At 33.5% G+C, this 26,051-nt stretch overlaps 1 protein-coding gene across 1 annotated transcript in view; it reads right to left on the bottom strand.

Moving 5' to 3' along the window:
• Positions 1-1,801: 1,801 nt before the first annotated feature.
• Positions 1,802-26,051, bottom strand: part of LOC133335416 (uncharacterized) — a 39,169-nt gene continuing 14,919 nt past the window's right edge. Inside the window, exon 4 of the mRNA XM_061543686.1 lies at positions 1,802-1,990. Coding sequence (XP_061399670.1) covers positions 1,802-1,990 — 189 coding nt within the window. The remainder of the gene's footprint in view (positions 1,991-26,051) is intronic.

Consider the following 26,051-nt stretch of genomic DNA (forward strand, 5'->3'; position numbering starts at 1 on the left):
AGTACTTTTCGCACACTTATAGTTCGAATGTTCAAAAACCCCTTTGTTATATCTATTCTACACTCCATCAGTGAACCTCATTTAAAATTTAAGAGTTCTAGCTCTACCGGTTCGCCAAATACAAATGGTTTCACATTTAGTACTTTTCGTACCGTTCTGTCACCTTTAGACTAAGAGTGACCCTCACCCAAAATTTCATGATTCTAGTTTAGCCGTTTCGTCTCGGCGTTGATGAATCGTTAAATCAGTCAGCCAGTCAATCACTTTACTCTTTTATTAGTATAGATAATTTAGACTTTTGAGTTTGCTTCGAGATGTCCGTCCATCAGTGTGTACAATTTTTGGTGTACACGCCCCATAAATGAAATGGTAACAAAATTTATATCTTTTCCGAAAATAAATTCTATCGGTTCTTCCTTCTGCTACCTTCACCACAAAGGGTCAACATTACAAAATATTTAATGTACCTTATGAAGAGAAATTGAGTTAATTCAAACATTTAGTACTATTTTCACGCATCTAGTCGTTTAACTAGATCATGTTTGAATACGAGACCCATCGATCCACTCTTTCTGGTATCTCCCGTGCAAAGTATATTTGGATATCTTATATGAGGGTAATGGAATATCGGATTTGATCTAAGCTTTACACGTGCATATTACGCAAAATACGAAGATGTCTCCACTCATTCTTCTGTGCATCCTCCACAAAGGATCTACATTTTGAAAATTACATTATATTCAAATACGGCCAAAATAGAACACTATCATTTGACTATTTCCATATCACTAATATTGAAATTCAACAAAAATATACGTAATTTCTATTAAATTTGATATTCGGAATGGTGTACAAGTAAATACATTTGAACTACAGTAGAATCTCTCCTCAGGCACACATAGATTTTAAATAATCATAAAACAACAACTATTGTATACAATATCTTACAAGTTGCTACTTGTCTACTTTGGGAATAAATTTCCATTCAATATCCATTTATAAAACGTCCCTCTTTCTATGTATCTATGTATGTATTACAATGTTCTTTGTCTATTCTATGCTATTCGTACTTACCATCATCATCATTATAGAGACTATTATCTGAACGATTTGATGAATTTGCTGCCCCCATGCTGCATATGGCGCCCAACGTAACAACGTCGCTGGTGTTTTGCACAAAACAGCGCAATTCTATTGAAACGCTTTAGACGATAATAAAATCCTTATTAGATTGTTGGGCATGTCATTGATGGCTGAAGAATAGCTGTCACAGAGCTATGGCTCAAGGAAACGACTTTCAATGTTGTTGTTGTGGTTGCTGCTGTTGTTGTCGTTATTGGTATACGAGGTTTTTGATATTTGCTCGCTTCGCTTTGTCGTAAATAATTTCATTTGATTCTGCTATTATGAGTGAATACTGCTGTTGCTAATGTTTTCTATTCACGATTTAAAGCGAATTGGCTTTTCACAATTTACATAGTTTTTTGTCATTGTTGTTGGTTTTCACATTTTGTTGCTATTCAGTGTCACCGAGAGAGGCAGCAAAAAATGCGGCCACGTACAAATCCAATTCATTGCCAAACGTTGTGTAATGTACGGAGACAGCACCGAGTGCGGAAACGGTGCTCAAATACAATAATCCCAACACTTGAGCTCAGTGACATTCATGGTGACTATCTAAAGGGATTAAACTGCAACAACGATTACAACCACAATCGCCGTTTATGCAATCTTCTCCTGCGGGGCTTGGCGATAGTCTAGTGACACGTTTGTCGGAAAAAGGAAGCAAAATGTCCTTCTGCTATTGTTGTTGGTGTTGTAGTTGCATCGGATTCAACAGTGGTCCATTCAACAGTTGGTTGGCATTCATAGAACGAACGATTTGTAAGTGTTTCAAATGTATGCGCCTTATTTTGTCATTCATTAGCACAGATGTTGTCGTGACAGTTTTATGGTCGCACTCTGGGCGTTCCGTTTCGTATTTTTCTTGCTGTAAATGAAAGCGCAACAAAATGTTAAATTAGTTAGAATAATTAGATGTTAATTTTAATTAGGTTTTTTGTTGTTGTTTGTAGTAGTTCGTTAAATTGTACTCTTGATGCTGGTCATATTTAAGTAATTGGATTTTGTGTTGAAATAAAGAAAAAAGTTGAAACTCATTATTGTGGACTGTGAATACGTAAATATGTATATATTCACTTAGTTTTTCCAGCCATGGTCAATGTGGGTTGCACGTTATTTTATATAAAGATGGGAGGTAAAAAATATTTCAGGACCAACAACGTTTAGAGCACTTAGCGTGCATTCCCCGTGAGATAATATAATATTATTCCCCGTAAGATAATATTTTTATTATTATTTGCATTTTTTATTTGCTTAGCTATTTAGATATAGGTTAAAATTACATTCGGTTAATGTTGGTTCAAATCGGAAAAGGATTTATTTAGATTTGTTAAGAAATATAGAACTATTTGGTTTTCAATATATTTTACATTTTTATTACTACCATCTCAAATAATGTGGATTTTAAGAATAATTTTTATTTAGTTAGTTTTATGTACATGCAGGTTCAATACCTTTGACTAGGATATTCCGCCTGATGAAAGGTTTTGTACTTCCCCAAATTTCCTGGAAAAGATAGCAGAGAGCAGTTATAAATTATGTGGTCGATCAACTGGGTATGTGTACCGCACTGGCCTCGTAGGCGGGACCTCATCTGTGTAGGTTTTCCATTGTTCGGCCAATGGAAGAGCGGAGGCGATTTAAGATTCATAATGGTTTGCCTGGTAGATCGAATTCAGTTTTCCTGCGGTACTGAAATCGATAGTTTGGATATCAGTCTGGTATCAGTTCGTGGTATCCGTCAGATCGAGGAAGAAACCGTTGTTATTTCTATATGGTCGAAACCATTTTCTATGAAAATTTTTGATTAATTTCTTAAAAGGGCCCTGGATATGACCTGAGTAAGTCATTTTTAGTACTACGACCACAATGCTTAATGAACTCTATGTAAATGCAATCCACCTCTGATGCTGTACCATTTTTCATGTTAGTTAATTTCCGAAGCGGAGAATGAATTATTTACAGTGGTAGGACTACGTGAGACCTTTGATTCGGTGTTGATTCTTCGTGTGAACGGTTTGTCGGAATCAGCTGGGATATAATGGACAGCTATGATGTTTGAATCCATTAGATGATGGGCGGTTTACAGCCCCAAGTTTGCGAAGAAGTTGCCACGAAGAAGAATATGTCTCATTGTATCAAGCACGGCTTTTAATGCATATTTCTCTAGATCAACAAATTTCAATTTTTTAAGAAAGGAATGGATTCGAACTATCAAGTTCGAAAGATTCATATTCGCGAGAGTGAATTTGTTACATAACTTTTCTAGACAAATTAAGTCCACAGGATAATTATTTTCAAGGACTATGCATTTTACCGCCTAGCCAAGATGAGGTCATAAAAGCAATTAATTGGCTCAAAAACAAGAAATCAGCAGGAACTGACGGGTTACCAGCCTAACTATTCAAGACTGGTGGTCAGATGCTGGTCAGGAGCATGCACCAGCCGATTAGTAAAATTTGGCTGCATGTCTAATGATTGGAACCTCAGCATCCTGTGTCCAGTGCACAAAACAAGGAGACAAGACGATATGTGACAACTGTTGAGGAATTAGCCTTTTTCCATCGCATATAAAGTGCTGTCCAGTGTGCTGTGTGAACGATTGAAGCCTACGGTCAATGACATTATTGGACCATACCAATGCGGCTGCAGACCTGACAAATCCACCATTGACCAGATTTTCACTCTGCGCCAAATCTTGGAAAAGACCCACGAAAAACACATCGGCACATACCACCTATTCGTCGACTATAAAGCCGCATTGACAGAGCTATCCATTCAGAGGTTTTTAAAGCCATTCCTGCAAAATTTATACGGCTATGCAGGATAACTTTAAGTAGCACAAAGTCAGCAGTTAATGTCGGAAAATGTCGGATCGGAGCCCTTCAATACCGAACGAGGATTCAGATAAGGTGACAGTTTGTCGCGTGATCTTTTTAACATCCTCCTGGAAAAGATCGCACGAGACCCAAAGGTGAACAGAAATGGCACTGTGTACACCAAACAACACATGTTACTCGCCTACGCCGATGACATCGATATAATGGGTCGAACATTGCATGCGGTAACAGCCACCTTTGAAAAAATTGAGAACGAGTCTGCCAAAGGAGTCTGATGGCATCAACGCACAAGACATCTAGTAGGCTCGGACCAACTGTGGATCTTGAGAACTACAGCTGCGAGGTAGTTAAAGATTCTATAGCTTGGTACCGCCATAAATAAAACGAATGACATCAGTTTGTGATGGCCAAACGATGCTACTATGGTCTAAGTAAGCTTTTTAGAAACAAGGCCACCTCCCGCCAGACCAAACACACACTTTACAAGACACTGATACTACCCGTGCTGTTATATGGATCTGAAGCATGGGTACTTGCGCAAGCAGATGAGGCAGTTCTTGGGCTGTTTGAAAGAAAAATTCACCGAAAAATCTAAAGGCCGATCTGCGTCGACGGTGAATATCGGCGTCGAATGAACCACGAGCTTTAAAATTTATACGCGGACATCGACATTGTCAGTCGTATTGAGCTGCAGCGACTACGATGACTAGGCCATGTTCTGTGAATGAATAAGAATGACCCAGCTCAAAAGGCATATAAAAGCGAGCTTACTGATGGTTCCCGTAGAAGGGGAAGGCCACGAATCAGATGGAAAGACCAGGTAGAAAACAACATCTTGGAACGTGGTCTTTCAAATTGGAGGAGATGCGCATAATACCGACGCACTTGGAAATCTTTTTATACCCTTCATCACACTGTGGTACAGGGTATTATGTCTTTGTGCATATGTTTGTAACAGGCAAAAGAAAACGAGATAGGAACATGGTTCCCTTTGAGAATATGCATAGAATCACTTTCTAATCACTTTCGATTTATGCATGTCCGTCCATCCGTCCGTCCGTCTGTCTGTCGATGTCACTTATTTGGTCCAAGGACGAACCCTATTGAAATTGGAAAAAATCGGTTCAGATTTAGATATAGCTCCCATATATATTTTCGTCCGATTTAATGTAACTGGTGCACCAAAGTCCCTATATATCTTTCGATTTGCACGAAATTTGGCACAGCGTAATATTAGGTCTAGAATGATGATTTAGATATAGCTCCCATATATATTTTCGTCCGATTTAATGTAAAATGGTGCACAAAAGTCCCTATATATCTTTCGATTTGCACGAAATTTGTCATAGTGTACTGAATTAAGTCTAGAATGATGTGTGCTAAGATTCGGTTCAGATTTAGACATAGCTCCGACATATTTTTTCTTCCAATTTTATGTAAGTTTGTCCGAATACCACACAATTTTGTACAATGAACTGTAGTTAATATAATCTAGCATATGGAAAGTTTTGTTGAAATCGGTTCAAATTTGCATTTTCTCCCGATTTTAAGTAAATGGTGCCCTAAACATAAACATGAGGAGGTTTATCAGATATTTATCCGTTTGATATTTGCTTTAAATTGATTTACATGATTTACTCTATATCTGACAAAATGAAACATTTAGTATGGGTTGCAGAATGACATGTCTATCGATCCAATTTTATTTTTTTAAATGTAAATATTTCATTAATATGGAAACTATTTCCCTACTTGTTTTTTTATCAATATATGCACTCAAATGTGTTCCTCCGAAGAATTATATATGTCGTTTTTTTGAAAGTGTTTTAAGTCCATTTTAGGTTCGGTTTTCTAAAAAAGTTTACAAAACATATCAACATAAAACCTTCTACTGTAAAATTTCAAATTTGAGGTTTACGTTTTTTGGCGAATATGGCTCGATGTATTAATGTTGGTCCAATAAGTATTAATGTTTCGGTGTATGCCTAATGTAAATGCTATTCGTTGTTTATGGAACGTTGCTCACCCGACTTTGGGTTCTCAGGTACCAACACCAGGTAATATGTCCTGGTGTTGAAATAACGCCCATATAACAGTACCCGCAATTTGCGGTATTTTAAGGATTTCGGTATATATGTATGTTCAAGGCAATAACTGGACTGCAACTGGAGAGTCTTTAGTTTAATTAATTTTCTTTTTCTTCTGACTAGAGTACTTTATGGTGGATGGTACAAGCTTACTTTTTATGAATATAGTTGTCATGGAATATTAGAATATTTTGTCGACGGCTGCTACAAGAACTGATGTCTCCAAGCCCACAGAGAAACACGGTTGAAACACAATACCATAGTTCGGTTACCAGAAAAAATTGAGTGTATGATACAGATGGAAAACATCTTCTTAGTATCACGGGTCCGTACTAACAGATACATAAATAACAACAATCTGAATTTAATTTTCAATGCTATGAAATTTTGCACAGCTTCTGCTCAATGGCAAATTGAATTGAAATGGATGAGATTCCATTTTAATACTTAGTGTTATGGCGCTTCATAATGCTTTTTACAATTTAACTTATTTCCTTATTGGTTTCTTTTTAACTATGTCCACTCATTTATTGACTGCATACTTTCCTATATACCCAAAGGGCAATTTGGTTCCTGAAATATTTATTGATTTTGTCAAAATATTTCCTATACACACACACACACATAATACTCTATTTGTAAGATATTTCACCCACACAAAACGAAAAATCTATAGATTAAATTCTGGAATTGCAATAAAAGTAAATTCCTAACGTCTTCCATATCGTTTGGATAAGGTTCACAGTGCAACAAAGGATATTACATCTGTTGCGTGCCTTTTGCCCTTCACAAATATTTGTGTGTGTGTGTGTTTGTTTTCTTTTTCATATCCTGACTCATCTTTCGGTCATTCGAGAAAGAAATATTTGATCTCTGCTCGACCTTCTTATCCATCACAGCATCTATCTTTTAGCTGGTGTTGTTTTGTTCTTGTGGCCAGGATATTTAAGTGCTGAGCTTACGTCTGATGTCAGAGCTTTGTAGTTGGTGGAAAATCCGCTTTAGTTTATTACATTTTACTATCTCAACAAATTTAAAAAAAAATAATCCTTAAATTTTGCTCCAGCAAATGCCACTTAAACTGCGATTATGGCCAACATTGTTGATATCCATCCTATGCCTTCACTTCAGACTATTTTTATGGTTTGAGGGCTTACACACAATTTTCTAATAATAAAAACAGTTTGTTTCCGGATCATCGTATGGAATTTTGTTACTTTGTGATGAATGAAAAACATGAAAAAGGAAATGCAAAAAAAGTAAGTAAACTGTGAGCTCTGGTAAATGAACATTTCAAAAAATGTGGATAAATAAAGTGTGTGTATGTTTGTTATTTTTTCAGAATAGCAAAGAAAACACAAAACGAAATGTCAACATTTCAGTGCCAAATCGGAAAAACATGAAAGGACAAAAAGGACCTTTTTCGTAAAACTATGATTAAATATACTTGGAATGCATATTTTCAACAAAATGCATTTGCGACGTTTTGTTGAAAATATGGGTTTCGGCTAATTTAGTACTAATTTCACTAGCACTGTCATAAACCTTAGGTGGTAGTTCGTAGGAACATATATAAATCAAGATTTTGCCATATTTAAGATATAAATGCTAAAATTTGGAAGAGATACTTGATTTATTACTAGACATATAATCTTCTCTCAAAAATAATAATAAACAAGTAAATTGAATTTACAATCGTCACATAACAACATTTGATTTTAACCCTTTGTCAAGTTCTCTTTTGTGGACAGGATATTATGCGTTGTGCATATTTTTGTAATAGGCCAAAGGAAACGAGATTGACTCGTGTATACTTTTGAGGATATCCAGAGAATCACATTCTGAGTCGATTTAAGCATGTCCGTCAATTTTTTCATGTAAAATTGAAAGCAACTGATAAACAACTGATAAAAACCTTGAAACAGTGAAGAAAAGTATTTTGGATACTACTCGAATCACTATCACAAAGGTTGGTGATGATATTGGCATATCGTTCGCCTCAGCCAAGCAATTTTTACGAATGTTTCAGGCCATTAAATGTACGGCAGCTAAATTTTGAGCAAAAATAACGTAAAAGGACGTCTTAGGAGCTGTTGAGCATCATCAACGACACATCATTCCAGTGGCAAGTCGGTAGCCCATGCGCCATTTACGTGAAATCGTAAAATTATTTATAGAATTTATATTTAATCATTACGATTAGATTTAGTTCAAAAATTTATCAACAATTTTGAGAACATACACATTTAGAATATCATTCGAACGGATTATTTAATGTTGGTATTGAGTTATCGAATGGATTTGGAATCTTTAAAATTAGTATGAAGATTGCTGAACAGAGTTGAAGTTTGGAGTTGGATTTATAAATTAGAAACGTAAGTGCAAAAATAATTGTACTAAAATTAGTAGTAGGGAAGATCGTTATAATTATGTAGAGATATGAGAGATATTTCCTACTTATTATTCACGCGATAAGTAGTAAATAGAATATTGAAATTTGGTATGGTGATCGATACTGTGCGGGGCAGAGATGAGAAAGTGGTTTTGGAAATTTGTACCAAAATTATATAATGTACGGTTTGAATACAAATGTAGAGTTCCTAAATATTAATGAAGGGACCATTATAATGAAAAAATCTTGAAATTTAGTATATTATTCAGTACTGCGTATGCTTGAATTTAGAAGGCAGTGTCGAAAAATCGCAGAAAAGGTAAGGGAAAATCAAAAATTCAGAAAATTGTTACTACGACATTTTTGAAAAAATATTAATTGTAATATAATTGTTATATTTAGAAAAAAAAAACGAATGAATGGATCTTCAATTATTAACTCTTATATGTGGATTGTTTTTATTGTATAGGGTTGGGAAATATGTTTGTTTTGGTTTGAGCACTATTAGTATAATATTTGATATTAGGTATACGTAAATGTACATAGAGTACAAAAATTAGTAATTTTGGTATTGAGTGAATGATTAGAGAATGAATCTTTAATAGAAGTATGAGGATTGAGGTACATGGTTTTGTTAAGAAGTTAGATTTCCTTATTGGCACACTTACCAAAAGTTGTAAATAGTACTAACTTAATATATTTAGTACTATAAATGTAATAAATTACTAAATAATATGAAATTCGTGGCCATTATTTTTGATGGTACGAATATAAGTGGAATTTTTAAAATTGGCATTAAAGTCGAAGTTTCAATTAGTGTTAAGTTATATGAAACGTGATTTTCTATTAGCTTTAAATCAAAATGTTGAATAGTGGCACAATAAATATATTATTATATGTATAATAAATGTGTTGACCCCTTTTGGTTACGTTATTTTCAATTGGTGGGAAGGTGCTATTAGAAGTTAGCTGATAGACCGCATCATTCTACAATATTTAGGGGAGAGGGACAACGTAAACACTTTACTTTCAAGCCTTATAAACATTTTAACTAATAGGTACAGATGAACCCTTTTCACTGAATATACATATGTCATACTTTAAGTTCGATTTTAATGGCATTTTTGAACGCATTGTTTTTTACAAGATTATGTTAAAAATTATATATACATAATATGTATTACATACATATTAGAAATGAATTCATTTATTAAAAAATAAAAACATAAATGTTAGAACATAAAAAAGTCAGATTAAAACTTAAGAGACATAAAAACAAAATTTAATTTCATGCTATATGGTGAAAAATACAGGTAATGTCGCAGTCTTAGTGATCCACATAAAGAAATCGAAGCCAAATGTTAAAAATGTAGTTTTTTACTAGAGTTTACAATAGCACTGCAAAAGTATGTTCACTCATTTACATTTTGTCTACTGAAAAACTAATTCAGATTGCCATATACAAAAAATGTCCCTGCAAAATTTAAAACGAGATTTTAAGCGCTGTTCAACAAATCTCAAGAACTCTTGAAGATATAGTATGAACTTTATTGTGTACAGCATCAAGTGATTACCACAAGCCTGAACAACATTCCACATATTAAATTTGAAGGGCTCCATCCACTACATAACTAAATTTAAACGTTTAGTAATTTTCTCTAAACAATTTTTTGCATTCAAAATTTGCAAGATTTTAGGTTTATTCATTCACCCATTATGAATAATAATTTGTATTATACATTTTAGTAGATTTAGTAAATTTTTAGTACGATTTTCGAAAAACCCTTTTATACATCATACTCTACTTCACGCTCCATTAAGAAATCACAATTCAGTATTCAGAATCCATTAAGAAAGCACAATCCATTTGTCAGAATTTAGGAACTTTCGGTTTACTCAATAAGGTGCTACCACTTTTAGTATTTTTCGGTATAATTTCCATACACTTATAGTACACTTATCACACACACATTCGAACCTATGATTTCTCACATACAACATTTCAAGAATCTAGTTTCAGCAGTTATTTCTGGCCGTTTGTTATTGGAAGTAGTCATTTTCGTACTTTTTGTACCATTAAAGTATGAATTTCCAAAATCACAGCATTATGACACACCTATGTGCCAATACTAGGATTCTAGTTTCAGTCGTTTGGGTGTAGATTGCCAATTTTAGTGCCTTTTAGTACTTTTCGTACCCTTTTAGTACGAATATCCCCAAATCCTTAACGTTCATCTTCGTACCAATACTGATAATTTGGCAAGTAATTCTTTTAAACCAAATCCAGTTCAGAACATTTGGAATGACAATATCCGCAGTCCCGAATATTAGTCAACTTTAGAAATACAACACATGTCTACGTTATTTGTTTTCTTTTTGTTTCAAACCTTGGTATTGTCCATTATGTCTATATTTTCATACAATTATGTATACGTTTATGACACTAACAGTTGTCTACCTATCTATCTTCCTTGGTGTCCAGTTGAACATAATCGCCAAAGGGAAGATTTCTTTTCAACACTTTGTGTTGGACAAACCCTCAATCAAGATTATCTTTTATTCGTTTGGTGTGGCTGTGTGTATGTGTGTGACATTTCCGACACTTTTATGAATGGGGATTAAATACAGGTTTTTGTACAGAGATTAACTTTCCTTATAAAATGTCCCCAAAAAGCATGTCATAATGTGTTTTACCGTAGGATAAATAGTTCTGTTTTCTTTTTCATTAAAAACAAGAAAAGCTCATAATGTTGTAAATAAAACTATTATGGCAGCGGCAAACTCTAGTAGATGTCCCGGCAAATGTTCCCTCCACAAGTTTGAATGTAATTTAGCGTGTTTTAATATCATTGAAATCCGGCAAATGTCAACATGACATCAACAACAAACAACACAGCCCGGCAGCAAAACAACTTCTTTTATTTATTTTTCTGCTTTCCGAAAAAAGTTGAAAGTTAAATAAGCTAAAGCATGTTTCGGAAGGCTGGCGGCTGGCAGGGGCAACTGGGAGGGCAACTAGTTTCAGTTAAACTTTTTTATCTTTCCTCTTCTGAACATTTTATTTGCTTGCTAAATATATGTTGGGCATCATCATGAATCGCATGTTGTCGAGCTCTTTTTGTTCTGCGCATCCAGTCAGGTACGCTGTTGTCCTTACGGAAGTATAAAGGTGGCACAGCTAAAAGTGGGTGGCAATTAAAACCGAAAAATCCCCAAATTCGTATGGGTTAAAGTGGTTTATGTTGTCTTATATCTTTTTTTACTGCTAAATAAAAATAAATAACTCCATAGCCAAAGAAATGTCTGTGTTTATGAACTAAAATGAATAGTTTGGGGTATATTCTGTTGAAAATATATTTCTAGCTCTTTGTGGAATTGGTGGTGGATATACGTACAGATGTTTGCCACTATGCGGTTAAATTATAAGTTTGCCAGTCGAATTTTTGTGAATTTTGAATTCAGTCATGGTATTTAGCTATTCCAGGAATCCAAAAATTTGGAGAAAATTAAAAATTTGACACAAGATGCCACTGTCAGAAATATTTAAAAACAAAAAAAAAAAACAAATTTTTCATAGAAACCGTTATTTCACTACCAGCGGCTTAAAAAGTATAATTTTAAAATTTAAATTGATTTTTGTTACATATGTTTGTGTCAATAAATTACAAACTCTTTCTGTTGTTAAAGTATAAATTTCTTGAGAAATATTGTATGTATTATTTAAATTCATCGCTTTAAAAAACAAAATATTATATTGGGAAAAAGAAATAGATTATTTTTATATGAACTATAGGGCTTTATTAATCATACTTCGGAATATCCGATTTGTGCCAAATATGCACCGTTTTGTTGTATGATTTGTTGCCATGTCGACGACCGGTCTACCTGTGCGAGGTGCATCTTTAACATCAAAAATTCCTGAACGGAATCTACGGAACCAAAATATCACATAATTGGCTGTTACAGTATCGGAACCATAAACGCCATTTTCAATTTTAACAGCTTGCCTTGCGTTTTCGCTTTTGTCAAAAAAAAAAAATCGGTAAAATGTACCGAATTTTCTCTTTATTCACTTCCATTTTTAACACCCTGTTTCTCACAACCGTCTGTATACACGATACAGTTATGTTACCAAACGTCACGAGATTTTGTATGTAAGACGGATTCTGGCAATGAAGACCTCTATTGTTGTTCTGGGAGTTATACTGTAACATTTCTGATCTGTCCGTCTCTCCATTAGGATATTTTGCAAAAGGTTCCGGTTATGGTGATATATGGAGAATATATTTAGTGGGTGCAATGAACCGATTATTATATGCAGAACATCACATATTTTAAACGGTGAATAGGATCTGACCAAATACTTAGAACGATTGTTTAGATGGTGATCGGTCAATATTCCGGGGGTTAAATCAACAAAAACCTAAAGTGACCAACTTTTTATTTTATGGCGTAAATATTCAACTTGGGAAAACAAGGTTTGGAAAATATGCCAGGGCTGGAAAATAGAGCTGTTTACTTGTAATCGGGCAAGAGGGTCATATCGCGAAATTTTGCCCAGGTTTTGAATATAGAACCGCAAAAAATTAATGTTTGTGTAGGGTATAAAAAAAAACAAATATTTTTGGTGGAAATGAATACTAAAAAACATCAGCTGATCGACATTTAGATCATGATTAGAGATATATGTAAACAATTCGGATATATTTCTGGATTTCGTTTATCGAATTGATTTAAAATCGTATATGTAAGTTGTTGTTTTTGTTGTAGCAGCTTTATTGCTTTTACACAATGGACTGAGGTGACAGGCATTGCCCGGGTAAGACTCGGGTCGTTTCGGATCGTAGACACCTCTGTCGTGGAAACGTACTTTAGTGATTTCAAATCGCATGGTATTGAAGGTCAGTTGATATCGCCGCGATGAGAATGAGTTCTTCAATAGAGCGGACCAAACAGCGCTCCGAACAGTCTTTTTTTCTGGATGTAAGGGCCTCCCTCCAATTACTTGAGGATTCTCAGAACCCCAAGTACGACAATTTTGTTTATTAACATGCCCGTAATTGGACAATTGTGTAAGCCATAATCTCCCTCTAATGTACGATATGTGGCTGCGGCAAAATCATAAGTTTTGTTGTAGCAGTAAAACTCGGATCGTAGATCGATCTGTCGTGGACTTTTTAAGTAGGTTTTTGATTGTGAGAAAGTTAAGCTATCCATTTTAGTCAATGTCAGATTTCCAACCAAAAAATAATTCGTTTAACATGTTAGTTTGACAGATGTTGAATTCCAAACCCAAACTTTTGAAAGCACGAAATGGATAACAAACACTAATATTTCGAAGTTAATTGCGTAGTGGGAAACATTATTAGTGTGTATAGTTGAAACCAGATAATTGTTGTTAATTAAAAAGTAATGGAATGTGAAAATGTTGAAAATGTTGTTGTGATCCCTGTGCACACTAAAGTAATTTCATGAAACATATGGATTTTAAAGAAAACTGTACTTGTGAAAAACTCGATCTATGAACTAACAAAAAGTTCATGTAATTTTTGTTTCGTGCTGGTTGGGATTAAGAAAAGCTTCAGCATCTCTTCTAGTTCTTGTCGAACACTAATAAGGTTGAATTTGATACGTAGATGCAATTTCGCAATAAATGCGATTAAATTTAAAATACAACACAATACAAGTAACGACCTTTGTAAGCCACATTGCCCAATATGCCTGATGAGCCTCTTAACTAACGGCAAAACGCGTCGCGTAATGGCGGAAATGTTGTATCTCTCTGGCTTTCATTTTCGTCACCTGTTTTTGTAGGTATTCAATTTCTATTGAGTTTGGAGTTTAGAATAAGTTACAATATTTTAATTTTGAAATATAGCAGAAATGTGATCATTTATTAATTACTTTAATCTATCAAACTATACTACGCTAAGCAAGTACACAAATATCTATCAAATTTGCCACTATCTTATACGAGTACACCACAATAATTTTTTTCTTTTCCATTTCTCTGGAATTTGTGAACTGTGACGTTTTATGCCACTAAAATGGTAACTTAGCATCCGTTCCGAATTTGCTGTTACATCTACCAATCGTTCCAACTCGTCGTCCTTGTTTTTTAGTCAGAAAAAAAAAAACAAACAAATAACAAACATTTATTTATTCCATTGACTTTATTATTCTTATTTTAATTGACAGAAAAGGTAAACGAAAAATGAGAAATTATGACTTTTTTATGAATCCCAATTTGGAATATTTCATCCCTTGATTAAAGGCAAACAATTAAAGTGACCCTCCTCAAGGTGACACACAGACTCATGAACACTCACACCCACCCACAAAATATGATGAGAATTTTCAATCTATGTACATATATACAAAAGAATGAAAAAGGACAGTATTGTTCTTCTAAATCCTTTGGGTATTCTGTCATTCATGTTCAAATATTGTTTTATGATCTAAATTAGATTTAATATTGGAGATTGGAATTGGATATTCCGTTATGGTGATGTGAATTAATTTAAATTGAAGACAATTTATTTTTGGTTAAATAAATTATTTGTTTACTAACCGTCCTATGGCTATAAACGAATTATATCGATAAATTTGTACCTACAGGGGAATAATAGATATTCTTGATGAGTTGCCTGTGTAAAATAGCAGATTTTTTGGGAATAGTAGGTATTGACATTGGCAGAAAGGGAAGGCCAAGAAATTTTAATTTGGAGTAAGTATTAAATATTTAGATTCGGGTGTATGTACTTAAGGGGTTTTGGATATTTTGACTAAAACGTAAGAGTTTTAAGTTGGAACTCAGAATTTAATATCAGGGCGACTGTTTGTATCTACGAGTGTCTGTTGGTGTTACCAACAGATATGTATATACCATCAGCCTATGCTTTTATTATTAGTTTTGTATATTAAGCTTGTCATCTATGGGGAGGTACCAGAAGACCCATATCTTCGTATTAAACACGAAATATGCCGAATATTTCACACTGGGGGAGGTGCCAGAAGGAATGGACGGACGGATCCCATTTTCGGACTCGGTGTTGCCGATAGATATACACCCTTAGCCTTTGGTTTGCGGAGATCTTCGGAATTACACACATGATTTATTATTTATTTATATAAGGAATATGTTTTTATCAAAGTGGTTTCGGGTTTAATGTTGATCAAATCAGTTCTTCAATTCATTTCAAATTAAATTAACAAGTTTTTAAATATTTAATTTGATCAAATCAGTTCTTCAATTCGCTTCAATTGAATACTCCGATACTCCCCATCTTCGAACTTAAACTATGTTGGGAAAAAGTATTACAATGTAAAAAGGTTTGTTGAAATTAGTGAAATTATTATAAAAATCTACGCCTTGGTAGTCCTGCCAAAAAAATTATTTTAAAAATCTACGCCTTGGTAGTCCTGCCAAAAAAATTATTTTAAAAATCTACGCCTTAGTAGTCCTGCCAAAAAAAATTATTTTAAAAATCTACGCCTTAGTAGTCCTGCCAAAAAAAATTATTTTAAAAAACCACGCCTTAGTAGTCCTCCAGAAAAAATTATTGTAAAAATCTACGCCTTAGATTTCCTCCCAAAAAAATTATTTTAAAAATCTACGCCTTAGTAGACCTCCCAAAAAATTATTTTAAAAATCTACGCCTTAGATTTCCTCCCAAAAAATGATTTTAAAAATCTACGCCTTAGTAGTCCTCCCAAAAAAATGATTTTAAAAATCTACGCCTTAGTAGACCTCCCAAAAAATTATATTAATTATCTACGCCTAAAAAATTATTTTAAAAATCTATGCCTTAAAAATTATTTTAAAAATCTACGCCTTAAAAATTATTTTAAAAATCTACGCCTTAAAAATTATTTTAAAAAAATCTACGCCTTAGATTTCCTCCCAAAAAATGATTTTAAAAATCTACGCCTTAAAAATTATTTTAAAAAAATCTACGCCTTAGATTTCCTCCCAAAAAATGATTTTAAAAATCTACGCCTTAGTAGTCCTCCCAAAAAAATGATTTTAAAAATCTACGCCTTAGTAGACCTCCCAAAAAATTATATTAAAAATCTACGCCTAAAAGAATTATTTTAAAAATCTATGCCTTAAAAATTATATTAAAAATCTACGCCTAAAAAATTATTTTAAAAATCTACGCCTAAAAAATTATTTTAAAAATCTACCTCTTAGTAGTCCTCCCAAAAAAATTATTTTAAAAATCTACGCCTTAGTAGTCCTCCCAAAAAAATTATTTTAAAAATCTACGCCTAAAAAATTATTTTAAAAATCTACGCCTAAAAAATTATTTTAAAAATCTACCTCTTAGTAGTCCTCCCAAAAAAATTATTTTAAAAATCTACGCCTTAGTAGTCCTCCCCAAAAAATTATTTTAAAAATCCACGCCTTAGTATCCTTCCAAAAAAAATTATTTTAAAAATCTACGCCTTAGTAGTCCTCCAAAAAAATTATTGTAAAAATCTACGCCTTAGTAGTCTTCAAAAAAAAATATTTTAAAAATCTACGCCTAGTAGTCCTTCCAAAAAAATTATTTTAAAAATCTGAACACCTTCACAAAAAAAAAATATTTTAAAAATCTACGCCTTAGTAGTCCTTCAAAAAAAAAAATATTTTTAAAATCTACGTCTTAGCAGTCCTTTCAAAAAAATATTTTAAAAATCTACGCCTTAGATGTGAAAAGGTTTGTTGAATTGAAATTGTTTCGCGCATACGGTGTACAATACATGATGTACCACGCTATTGTACTTTGGTTTCAATACTATACACCAATGACATTTTTGAGGTAATCTGATACGTCGTTGGCAATGTTAAACACGCCCTGAACGATTTCCATGCAACGTTGTTTTCCGCAAAATTTTCATTTTCTAACATTTTCTAGAAATAAGCCGAAAGATATGCCTATATCAATAACAACCTCTCTGAGAGTGATCCGACGAATATCCAAAATGTTTCAATGTTTTTAAATTGATATTTCGTTTTTACATAAAACAGAATACAGTTTTTTTTGGGTTTTCGAGTTGAGCTAAATGATTGAAGTTTTGCAATGAAGAGGAAAGCCAGATCTCGAATTTACAAACCCACCATTATGCGACGCGTTTTGCCGTTAGTTTACCGGCTCATTACGCATATTGAGCTATGTATATTTACAAAGGTCGTTGATGACTTGTTTTTATATCGGGTGTAATTATAAAATTTCCTCTGTGAATTAAATTTAAATTTATCAAGGTACGACATTTCGTCCCAGAAGCAGACATTTTTGAAGCAGATTTTTTACAGTTTTGTTGATCTGTTATCGATTAGTAAAAACTCGAAGAGCATACCTTTTTTCTGTCAAAAACAAACTGAAAATATAAAATAACTGATATAAACAACCAATATAACAGGCATGTGCCAACATAAGAAAAAAACCTAAATCACCAAGCTTGAAAATAGCGGCGATTTTTTGATAAGACCTCATATTCGACTGTCAAGAACTATTCACGAAGAACCCTTAAATCGATACTTACATAAATCGGGTTTCACGTAGAAACCCCATATAACGATACTGACATTATTATCAATTTCAATTCCAATCGCATTTCAAACATTTCCCCAATTTAGCCGAAATTTAGAAAAAGTTACCAGAATATCTACTTAAATTCTATGCCATTATTTTCCCCCTAATGTTATCTTACCAAGTATACATCAATGTAGTAGTCTTTCCAAAAAATTATTTTGAAAATCTACGACATAGTAGTCCTTCACAAAAAAATATTTTAAAAATCTACGCCTTAGTAGTCCTTCCAAAAAAATTAAATACTATGCCATTATTTTCCCCCTAATGTTATCTTACCAAGTATACATCAATGTAAAAGCATTATGATTACACATTCAACTAATTTCGGGGCTCACAGTACATTAGTATTTCGAGCATTAAGATGACACGACTGATTAAAAACAAAGTTCGCGACACATTTAAACATGTCAAAGGCCTCAAAATCCATTTACCCAACAAATAAGAGAGCTTTATTGGGTACAGCATTTAATGTTGCCATTAAAAATATATTTTCTTTTTTTGTGTGTATTTTGTTTTTCAAGAAGCTCACACATTTATTTTTTTTTTGTTTCCAAATAACTTGACCTAAAAACAAATCGGATTAGAAATGTTTGACCCATTGTCGTCGGAAGTTTTTCTTCAATTTTTTTGCCAACAACACGTGTCGACTAACCATAACGCCCACACCGAGATATTTTATTTCTCTTTTTTTCGCTTTGTATTTAATTTTAATGTTTACTCTCGCCTCATTCAAGTGCATACACACAAACACATCCACATTTAATTTCTTCGAAAACATATTGAATACTTCTTTGAAAAAGGATGTTATTTTGTCGCAGACATATCCTTCACTTTGATGCTTGATGTTTTTATATTGCCAAAAAAAAACTTTGTTTGTTTGTCGTAATCGGGAAAGGGTTATAAGAAGATATGTTGCTAAGTACGTCGAACTTCAATGTGGATTTGAAAAGAATAGAATCTGTCAGAGATATTTTTAATGATGTGCTTAGCACAACTTAATCTTTGAGTGGATTGTTTAATCCTTCGTATAGAACATGTATGTTGTTGGGAACCAAATAAATGTAAGTTAAGTGAGTTGTAGATCAAAATAAACCCTAAACTGGTTTCAGGACATTGTGGGTTGATTTATCCTCGAAAACGTCTAAATAAAAATGTAGGTATGATTTAGATCCTGTAGCAGGAATGAATGAACTTTGCCAATAATACAAAAAAGTGGGGATCAAATTGAATTTTTTTCTTTTTAAAACCATATAAACCCAAAAGAAAATTGTCTCATTTTGAATTGATAACATTTCTTTGTAAAGAACGCCAAAACTCTTTTTAATTTTCGCAAAGAAAATTTGCATATGTAATTTTTATGAAGTGAGTGTTAATGATAAAACAATTGGCCTTTTTGGTTCGGTTATTGTAGCTGTGAGAAAATTCACATTTAATTCTTTATGATTTTTTTTGTTTTTCCGATGCTATCTTTTGGGATGATTTTTTACAGAAATCCCATTTATGACCTTTATTTTGGACAATTTTATAATGCACACGTGGTCACTACAAATAGCACCATTTACAAATAACTGTCAGTAAATTATTAAAAAATACATAATATAAATAGATTTATCTATTCTATAAATACCAAAAGCGCTGAAAAGTACAATTTTAAATGAAATGGTCATTCAAGTTCTTCTAATATGGAGAAGAACAAGGAAAACTGGACAAAGAATATATTCCAGTTTCAAGCACCATCAAGAAGAGGCAACGTGAATTATATGCCCCTAAGGATATAATTAATTTGAAGCCTCAAACGGAAGGACAGCTCTGTAGAGTAAACTATTGAACTTCACGGATGTATCGGACAAAGCATTAAGGGGATCCCCAATTCTCGGTGTCAAAAATTTTTATTTAGTTTTTCGAATCTACACTAGTTCAAGAATGTCCTACAAAATTTCAAGTGAAAATCTCAAGAACTCTTGAAGATATAGATATTGTGTCAGCATCAAGTGATTCTCAAACTTTAAACGAATATTTCTCGAAGCCGTGTTTAACGAATGGCGGGCACGATAACTAGAAACTAATAATCCAATCGGTTCTAAATTTTGGCACATTTCTCTTGGAGTGTAATGCTATCGTTTGAACTAGGATAAAATCAATCGATGAAGAACTTCCTTATATTTATAACTTAGTTTGTGGGCAACTTTCTAACAGCCTTGGAAAATAAGAACTTTTTTTAATCACTAAAAACATCAACAAAACAACAACCAAATGTAGCAAATTATTTTTCTTCTCTTTTAAATCTTCAATTATATATCGACGCCTCCGAACCATAGTATGCTAAGTCTGAAAAGTGAGTTTTTCAGTAGAAGCTCTCAAAGTATGGAAGTTTCATATATCTTACGGGACATGCTAAGTAAATTTTTGCTTATAACTTTGGTTTGGATTGGCCGATGGTTACCAAAATTTCAGAGAATATAAATTAAGGACCGTAGTATCTAAAAACGCAAAGAACTTTAAAACATGCTAAGTCGACTTAGCACACTATGGTTGGGATGCGTCCATATGTGTAAAGTTACAAACCTTAACATGCATTGGTGTTCATTTACCAGCCTAATGAAAGATAACTGGAAGATAACGAGCACTGCAAAAAAAAATTAAATTTTGATGCAATGAAGGGATTGTTGACATGACCGGATTGAAAAGCGAATGGCTGCGTAAAGAGGACGGGGACCTGATTGTTCCGAATGTTGGTCGACTTATCCGACAGCAGCACATATAGTCCTTGGTAGGATGACAATCGATCATCAACGATCGAAAGGAAGCTTAAACCAACAGGCATTGCTAGATGCCTTTTTACAACGTTAAAACTGTCGTCCAATAAAGCAGCAAAAATGTTCCAGCATCTTTCAGCTGAGGACATTGAAATCCCAACCCGGGCTGAAGAAATATTCACTAAGTACGCATCGAGTACTCCTTGTGCAGAATCAATTGAAAACAGCCTTCAGCATTTGAGTTCAAGAAGATCCCACACTGTAACTCTCGCACCAATCTCGCTTTTCTTGCATTTATTCTGATGCCTGAAAACCGAACAGGTTTTGTGAAATCTGTTCGTACATTTCTTACTCTTGTCGCATCGAAGATTTCGAAATAAAACTATCTACGGCTCTGAATGACAACTGGAAAGCTTTCAAATGCTTAAATACTCATTAGAAAATAAAAAAAGAAAGCAACCAGTGGTGTAAGCATGCGATTTATATATAAAATTATATACAATTCCTGCCGTTGCAAAGGCAACCTCCCACTGAGATTAGTCATCTTTAATGACAACGTGAATATTTTACTTCCTTCTGTCTTTGTATGTTATGTAAATTGTCTTTTAAGTTGTGTTCAATTAAATATCTGTTTTTAAAATCCACATAAATAAAAAATTGATTTTTTGCTTGAAGTTTTTTAGCGATCACCTTAAGATGTTACATAATCTTATGTAAAACCAGTGAGCGTAGCAGTATAGTCGGATGGGGCCGATCATATGATACCCTACACAACTACCCCTGAAGTATCTGCGGATCTATATTCTGAGCTTGGGAAATATTACGCGATATTTGCACTCTCATGACCGGTTAGAGGTTAACAGCTCATCTGAGGCATCTTTTCCGAATCATGATTTCCTTAGTTAAAAATTATTCCATAAATTCAAATTTTGTCATTTTACTCAAAAAAGTTTTGGTTCATTTGACTCCCTAAATATTGATCGATCGTTATCAGGTCAACCATTTAAATTAGTTGGTCGCCTTCCCCATGGTGAATTTAAGTTCGGCAAATAATATTGGCGTTAGAGCGACTATAAACCCAGAGGAAAATACAGTTTTCTCTAAATTTCATACCAGTAATATCATCTGCTCATCATGGGAAATATAGTCGTCGTCTTGACCATAACCGGAACCTGAAGCAAAACTTCCTACCCATCAGCGCTACATTACCGCCCTCTAGTGTGGTAATAGTAGGACTTAACAATATCAGAATTCGTGTATCCCATTAAAGATTTATATATATCTCCCACAAACCAAAATATAATTAGTATAAATTTAAAGGTCAAACACTCCTCTTGGATACACTATTAACTTCTCGGATCAATGTCGTAAATATATACGCCATAGGATACACATGTTGTAATTTTTCACACAAATGTCTGGGTCCATTTGATGAGCTAAATATTGACTAAATATTGATCTTCATCAAAATAGTCATGCATATTCTATGGTCCGACTCCTTTCGTGGTGATCGGATTATAACTGGTCCGACCCCTTTCGTGGTGATCGGATTATAACTGTGGCGGTGTTGGCTAACCACGTATTCTCTTTTCGCCAGTCATTTTTTATGATGATCTCTCAGTTACGCTCTCCCAAACATACTCTCAATTTAGTTCTGTTCAACTTTGCTCCAGAGCTGCCAGAAAACAGACAAAAATAATGTTTTTGGTCCATTTCATCCCGATCCGATCCGAACCGAACCAATCATTACCAAAAACAATAGGGATCATCATTGGCTAGAACCCATTCTACATGCAAAATTTCGTGGCGATTGGTTCATAACTGTGGCCTGTACCGTGTTTACAAATTATAATCGACAGACGGACGGACACACATGTCTAGATCGACTCAGCTTGTCGACATATGACGATCGGTATACTTAAAGTTGGGTCTAGGACCAATATTTCACGGCGTTACAAACTCTGGGGCTACACAAAGCTATAATACTCTGACAACATAGTTGCGTAGGGTATAAAACTCATTAAAATATGATATGAGGTTGTAAAAAAGTCAGTCATAAAAAATATATGTCGATATCTCTTCCAACATATCCCATAACGTTTTCGGAAGTAAAATTCGATGGCCGGATACCTGCATACATTTAAATAGTGATCTTCCAATGCATGTATGACACTCTTTGGTGTAAAAATAGAATTCCAATCGAGTTCGAGATCTAAAACCAGTTAGGAGGCAACGAAGTCGAACTGGCCCTACTATATGATACCCTACGCTATTTTGAATATCTACAAGAGGTGCTCTTATTGATCTTATTGTAACGCACAGATTTGAACATAACGCTCGGTATCCCACGCAACTTATCGTGCCAAATGGACAGAAGTAATGTCGTTTTTGTGTCATTTACACGAAATCGAACGAAATTGTATATAAATCTGAACCGATGGTCTCCAATTTCAATGAGGTTCCTTCTTGGACCAATTAAATGAATTGTATCAAAATTCCTCACAATTGAATATGGACATGCATAAATCGACACAGAAAGTCATTTTATATATGCTCAAAAGACTCGTTGTCGGCATTTTCAAAAAGGAGAATCTCCAATTCGTTTTCGAATTTTAATTTCATGTTGTTCTTTAGGTTTTATTTCACATATGGCATATCAGAATTTATTTTCACTCAATTTCAAAATATGATCTCAAAATAACAACACTAACTATATGTTATAAACTTAATCAAATGTATATACAACAAATATGGGGCTATAAAATACCAACTGTCATAAAGGGGTTAAATTTGTTCCTAGGAAAAATATACGTAGCTACGTACATATGTATGTACGTCTGGCAAATTTAAAATCCAATTTTGTGGTTATGTGAAAGTAAGTTTTTATCCAATTAATTTTACAAAATGTTTTGTTAGTTCTTGAAATTTGATAGTGGTTGTTTGTGTTACCCCTCTCGCCCACACATACAATGTGAATCGAAATCTACAGAAATTTATAACAGGAAAAAAGAGTTTGGTGCAATGCCAAAGCTGCGGGGAGGTGTACGTTAATTTCTATTTCAAGTTTATTTTGTGAGACCATGTGTAAAAATTCACACACATACAAACATGCATATGTGCTAAGCTATGAATGCAACTATTTGCACTTAAATAAATATTTCATTCTAAATGGAATTTTCAATCAAACTAATTTTGATATGAAAAGCCTTTTGTGAAAGTTATTTTTCTAGTTTCAAGTTTTTGTTTTTTTTTGGAAAATTAATTAAATAATGTAATTAACTTACATGAGCGGGTACATTGTGGTCAGTAGGGATGAACATTTGAAATCGAATTTTTATCCTTTGATTTAACAATTTCAATGCTGAGTACACTTATTCAATATTAGATTATTATATTAGCAAAAGGCACAAATATATTTTTATATAAATAAAACAAATTAGAACTAACGGAGGTATTATCCTTTAGTAGAGCCAAATTTTTAATAGCCTTAGCATATTACATCTTTCTTATTTCAGTCCTTAAACTAATTAAAAAAAAACTCTATTTTTTTACATTTTCGGCTCTCTCTTGATAACCGATTTTATCTGCTTAATCGAAGCTTAGAAACGGTCTAGACGTTATCAAGGCGATGCAGACATTATCAATATTTGAAAATTGCAATGAAAAGGTATGACCATCCAGAGCAATGTCAACGTGACGCTATGCTTCAGAATGGAATTCATGATACCTTTAGAACAAATATGGAAGCTATGTCATAATTCCAAAATATTTAATATAATTTCATTGGAAGAAGAAATTCATATAAAATGAGTAATACATGCAATCAGGGTTTGAATAAAAATGATGCAAATATAATATGTGGGCGGGTTAACACCCTTCTATTGCCTAGTTATGATATGTTCAGTGATATTTGCCTTTCGGTTAAATAATAAATAAATTTTATGGCGTTCAGCGGATTATTATCGAAAAACAATTAAAGATAATAATTACTCATTACGATACAGTTAGTACAAAATATGTACGTTGATTCTGCATAATAATATTAACGAAAACCAATGTAAAGAAAGTATAGCAATCAAGTGCTAACTTAGCATGTCAGTGCCTCAATAGCAATATTTCATATTAGGGTGAATAGTTAACTTATTGACACTGGAATTCTTCCCATAGCTTCTTCGCAGCCAATTTTATATATGAAATTATGTACGTCCTTATTTAGGGCGCACCGATTTAGCATCAACACCCGGCAACCTAAAATCGAACGAAAATATAATTACCTAAAATCGACGGAATAAAGAACCATGTGTTTCCTTTTGCATGTTGCAAAGATATGCACAAAGACATAATACCCTGTACAACAGTGTGCCGAAGGGTATAAAAAGTTATATGTTATATGGTAAAAATACCAAATTACAGCAAAATTAGGTTGAAAAACGCGTTCGCGAACCTCAAATTACCAAAAATTGTCTGGTACCCCTTATATGGGAGCTATCCGAAAAATGGTATCTATTTTTAAAATTTTTAGGTAGAGAGATTTACTACCCAATAAGAACTGAAAATACTAAATTATAGCCCCCAAAATTCTGAGAAAATAAATCGTCATAGAATTTTATGTATATATATGCATAATTTATAGGGTCGCATTTTCAGATTTAGCAAAAGGCGATTGTTGTAATATTATTTTTAATAAAGAAAGGTGCGGAAGAGGCAACCACCAAGTCCCAGAATTACCTCTGTCGAACCCTCTTACAAATTCGAAAGATGTTCTCGAATGCTACACCGACCACGAAAAAAGGAATACCACAAAGATGTGATGATGAGGACTCTGGACTTTATATCGAGAATGAAAGATGTTTCGAAACGTATAGATCATGTTGCGGACAAACAAGTTTACATATTTTGAAAGAACACAAGTATAATGTTAAAGTGGATATTGAGACAATTTTATTGTGTGAAAGGGAAGACATCACATTGAGGGAAAGTAAAGCCTCCGGTATGTTGTTTCCTTTTCTACGTGGAATTAGAATGGTTAACAGCAAACAAAACGATCGTCAGAATAAACATTTCTGAGACATTTTGAGATGTCAAGCATATGACAGCGATTCTAACATGTCAGTCAATTATAATTGAGTCAGATAGATATTAAATCAAAATAAATTTTTGTGGCATATTTTCATTATTCTTTTCACATTTTAAAATTAAATTTATATGCAGTTGAAGTATATTTTCTACAATTTTGGAAATTAGCTCATTCTTTAGAAAATCCAAAAAGGTCTGCT

Source organism: Musca vetustissima, unplaced genomic scaffold (assembly GCF_032173495.1).
Source record: "Musca vetustissima isolate MV318-11 ecotype Yass unplaced genomic scaffold, APGP_CSIRO_Mvet_v1 utg7762, whole genome shotgun sequence".
Lineage (NCBI taxonomy): Eukaryota > Metazoa > Arthropoda > Insecta > Diptera > Muscidae > Musca > Musca vetustissima.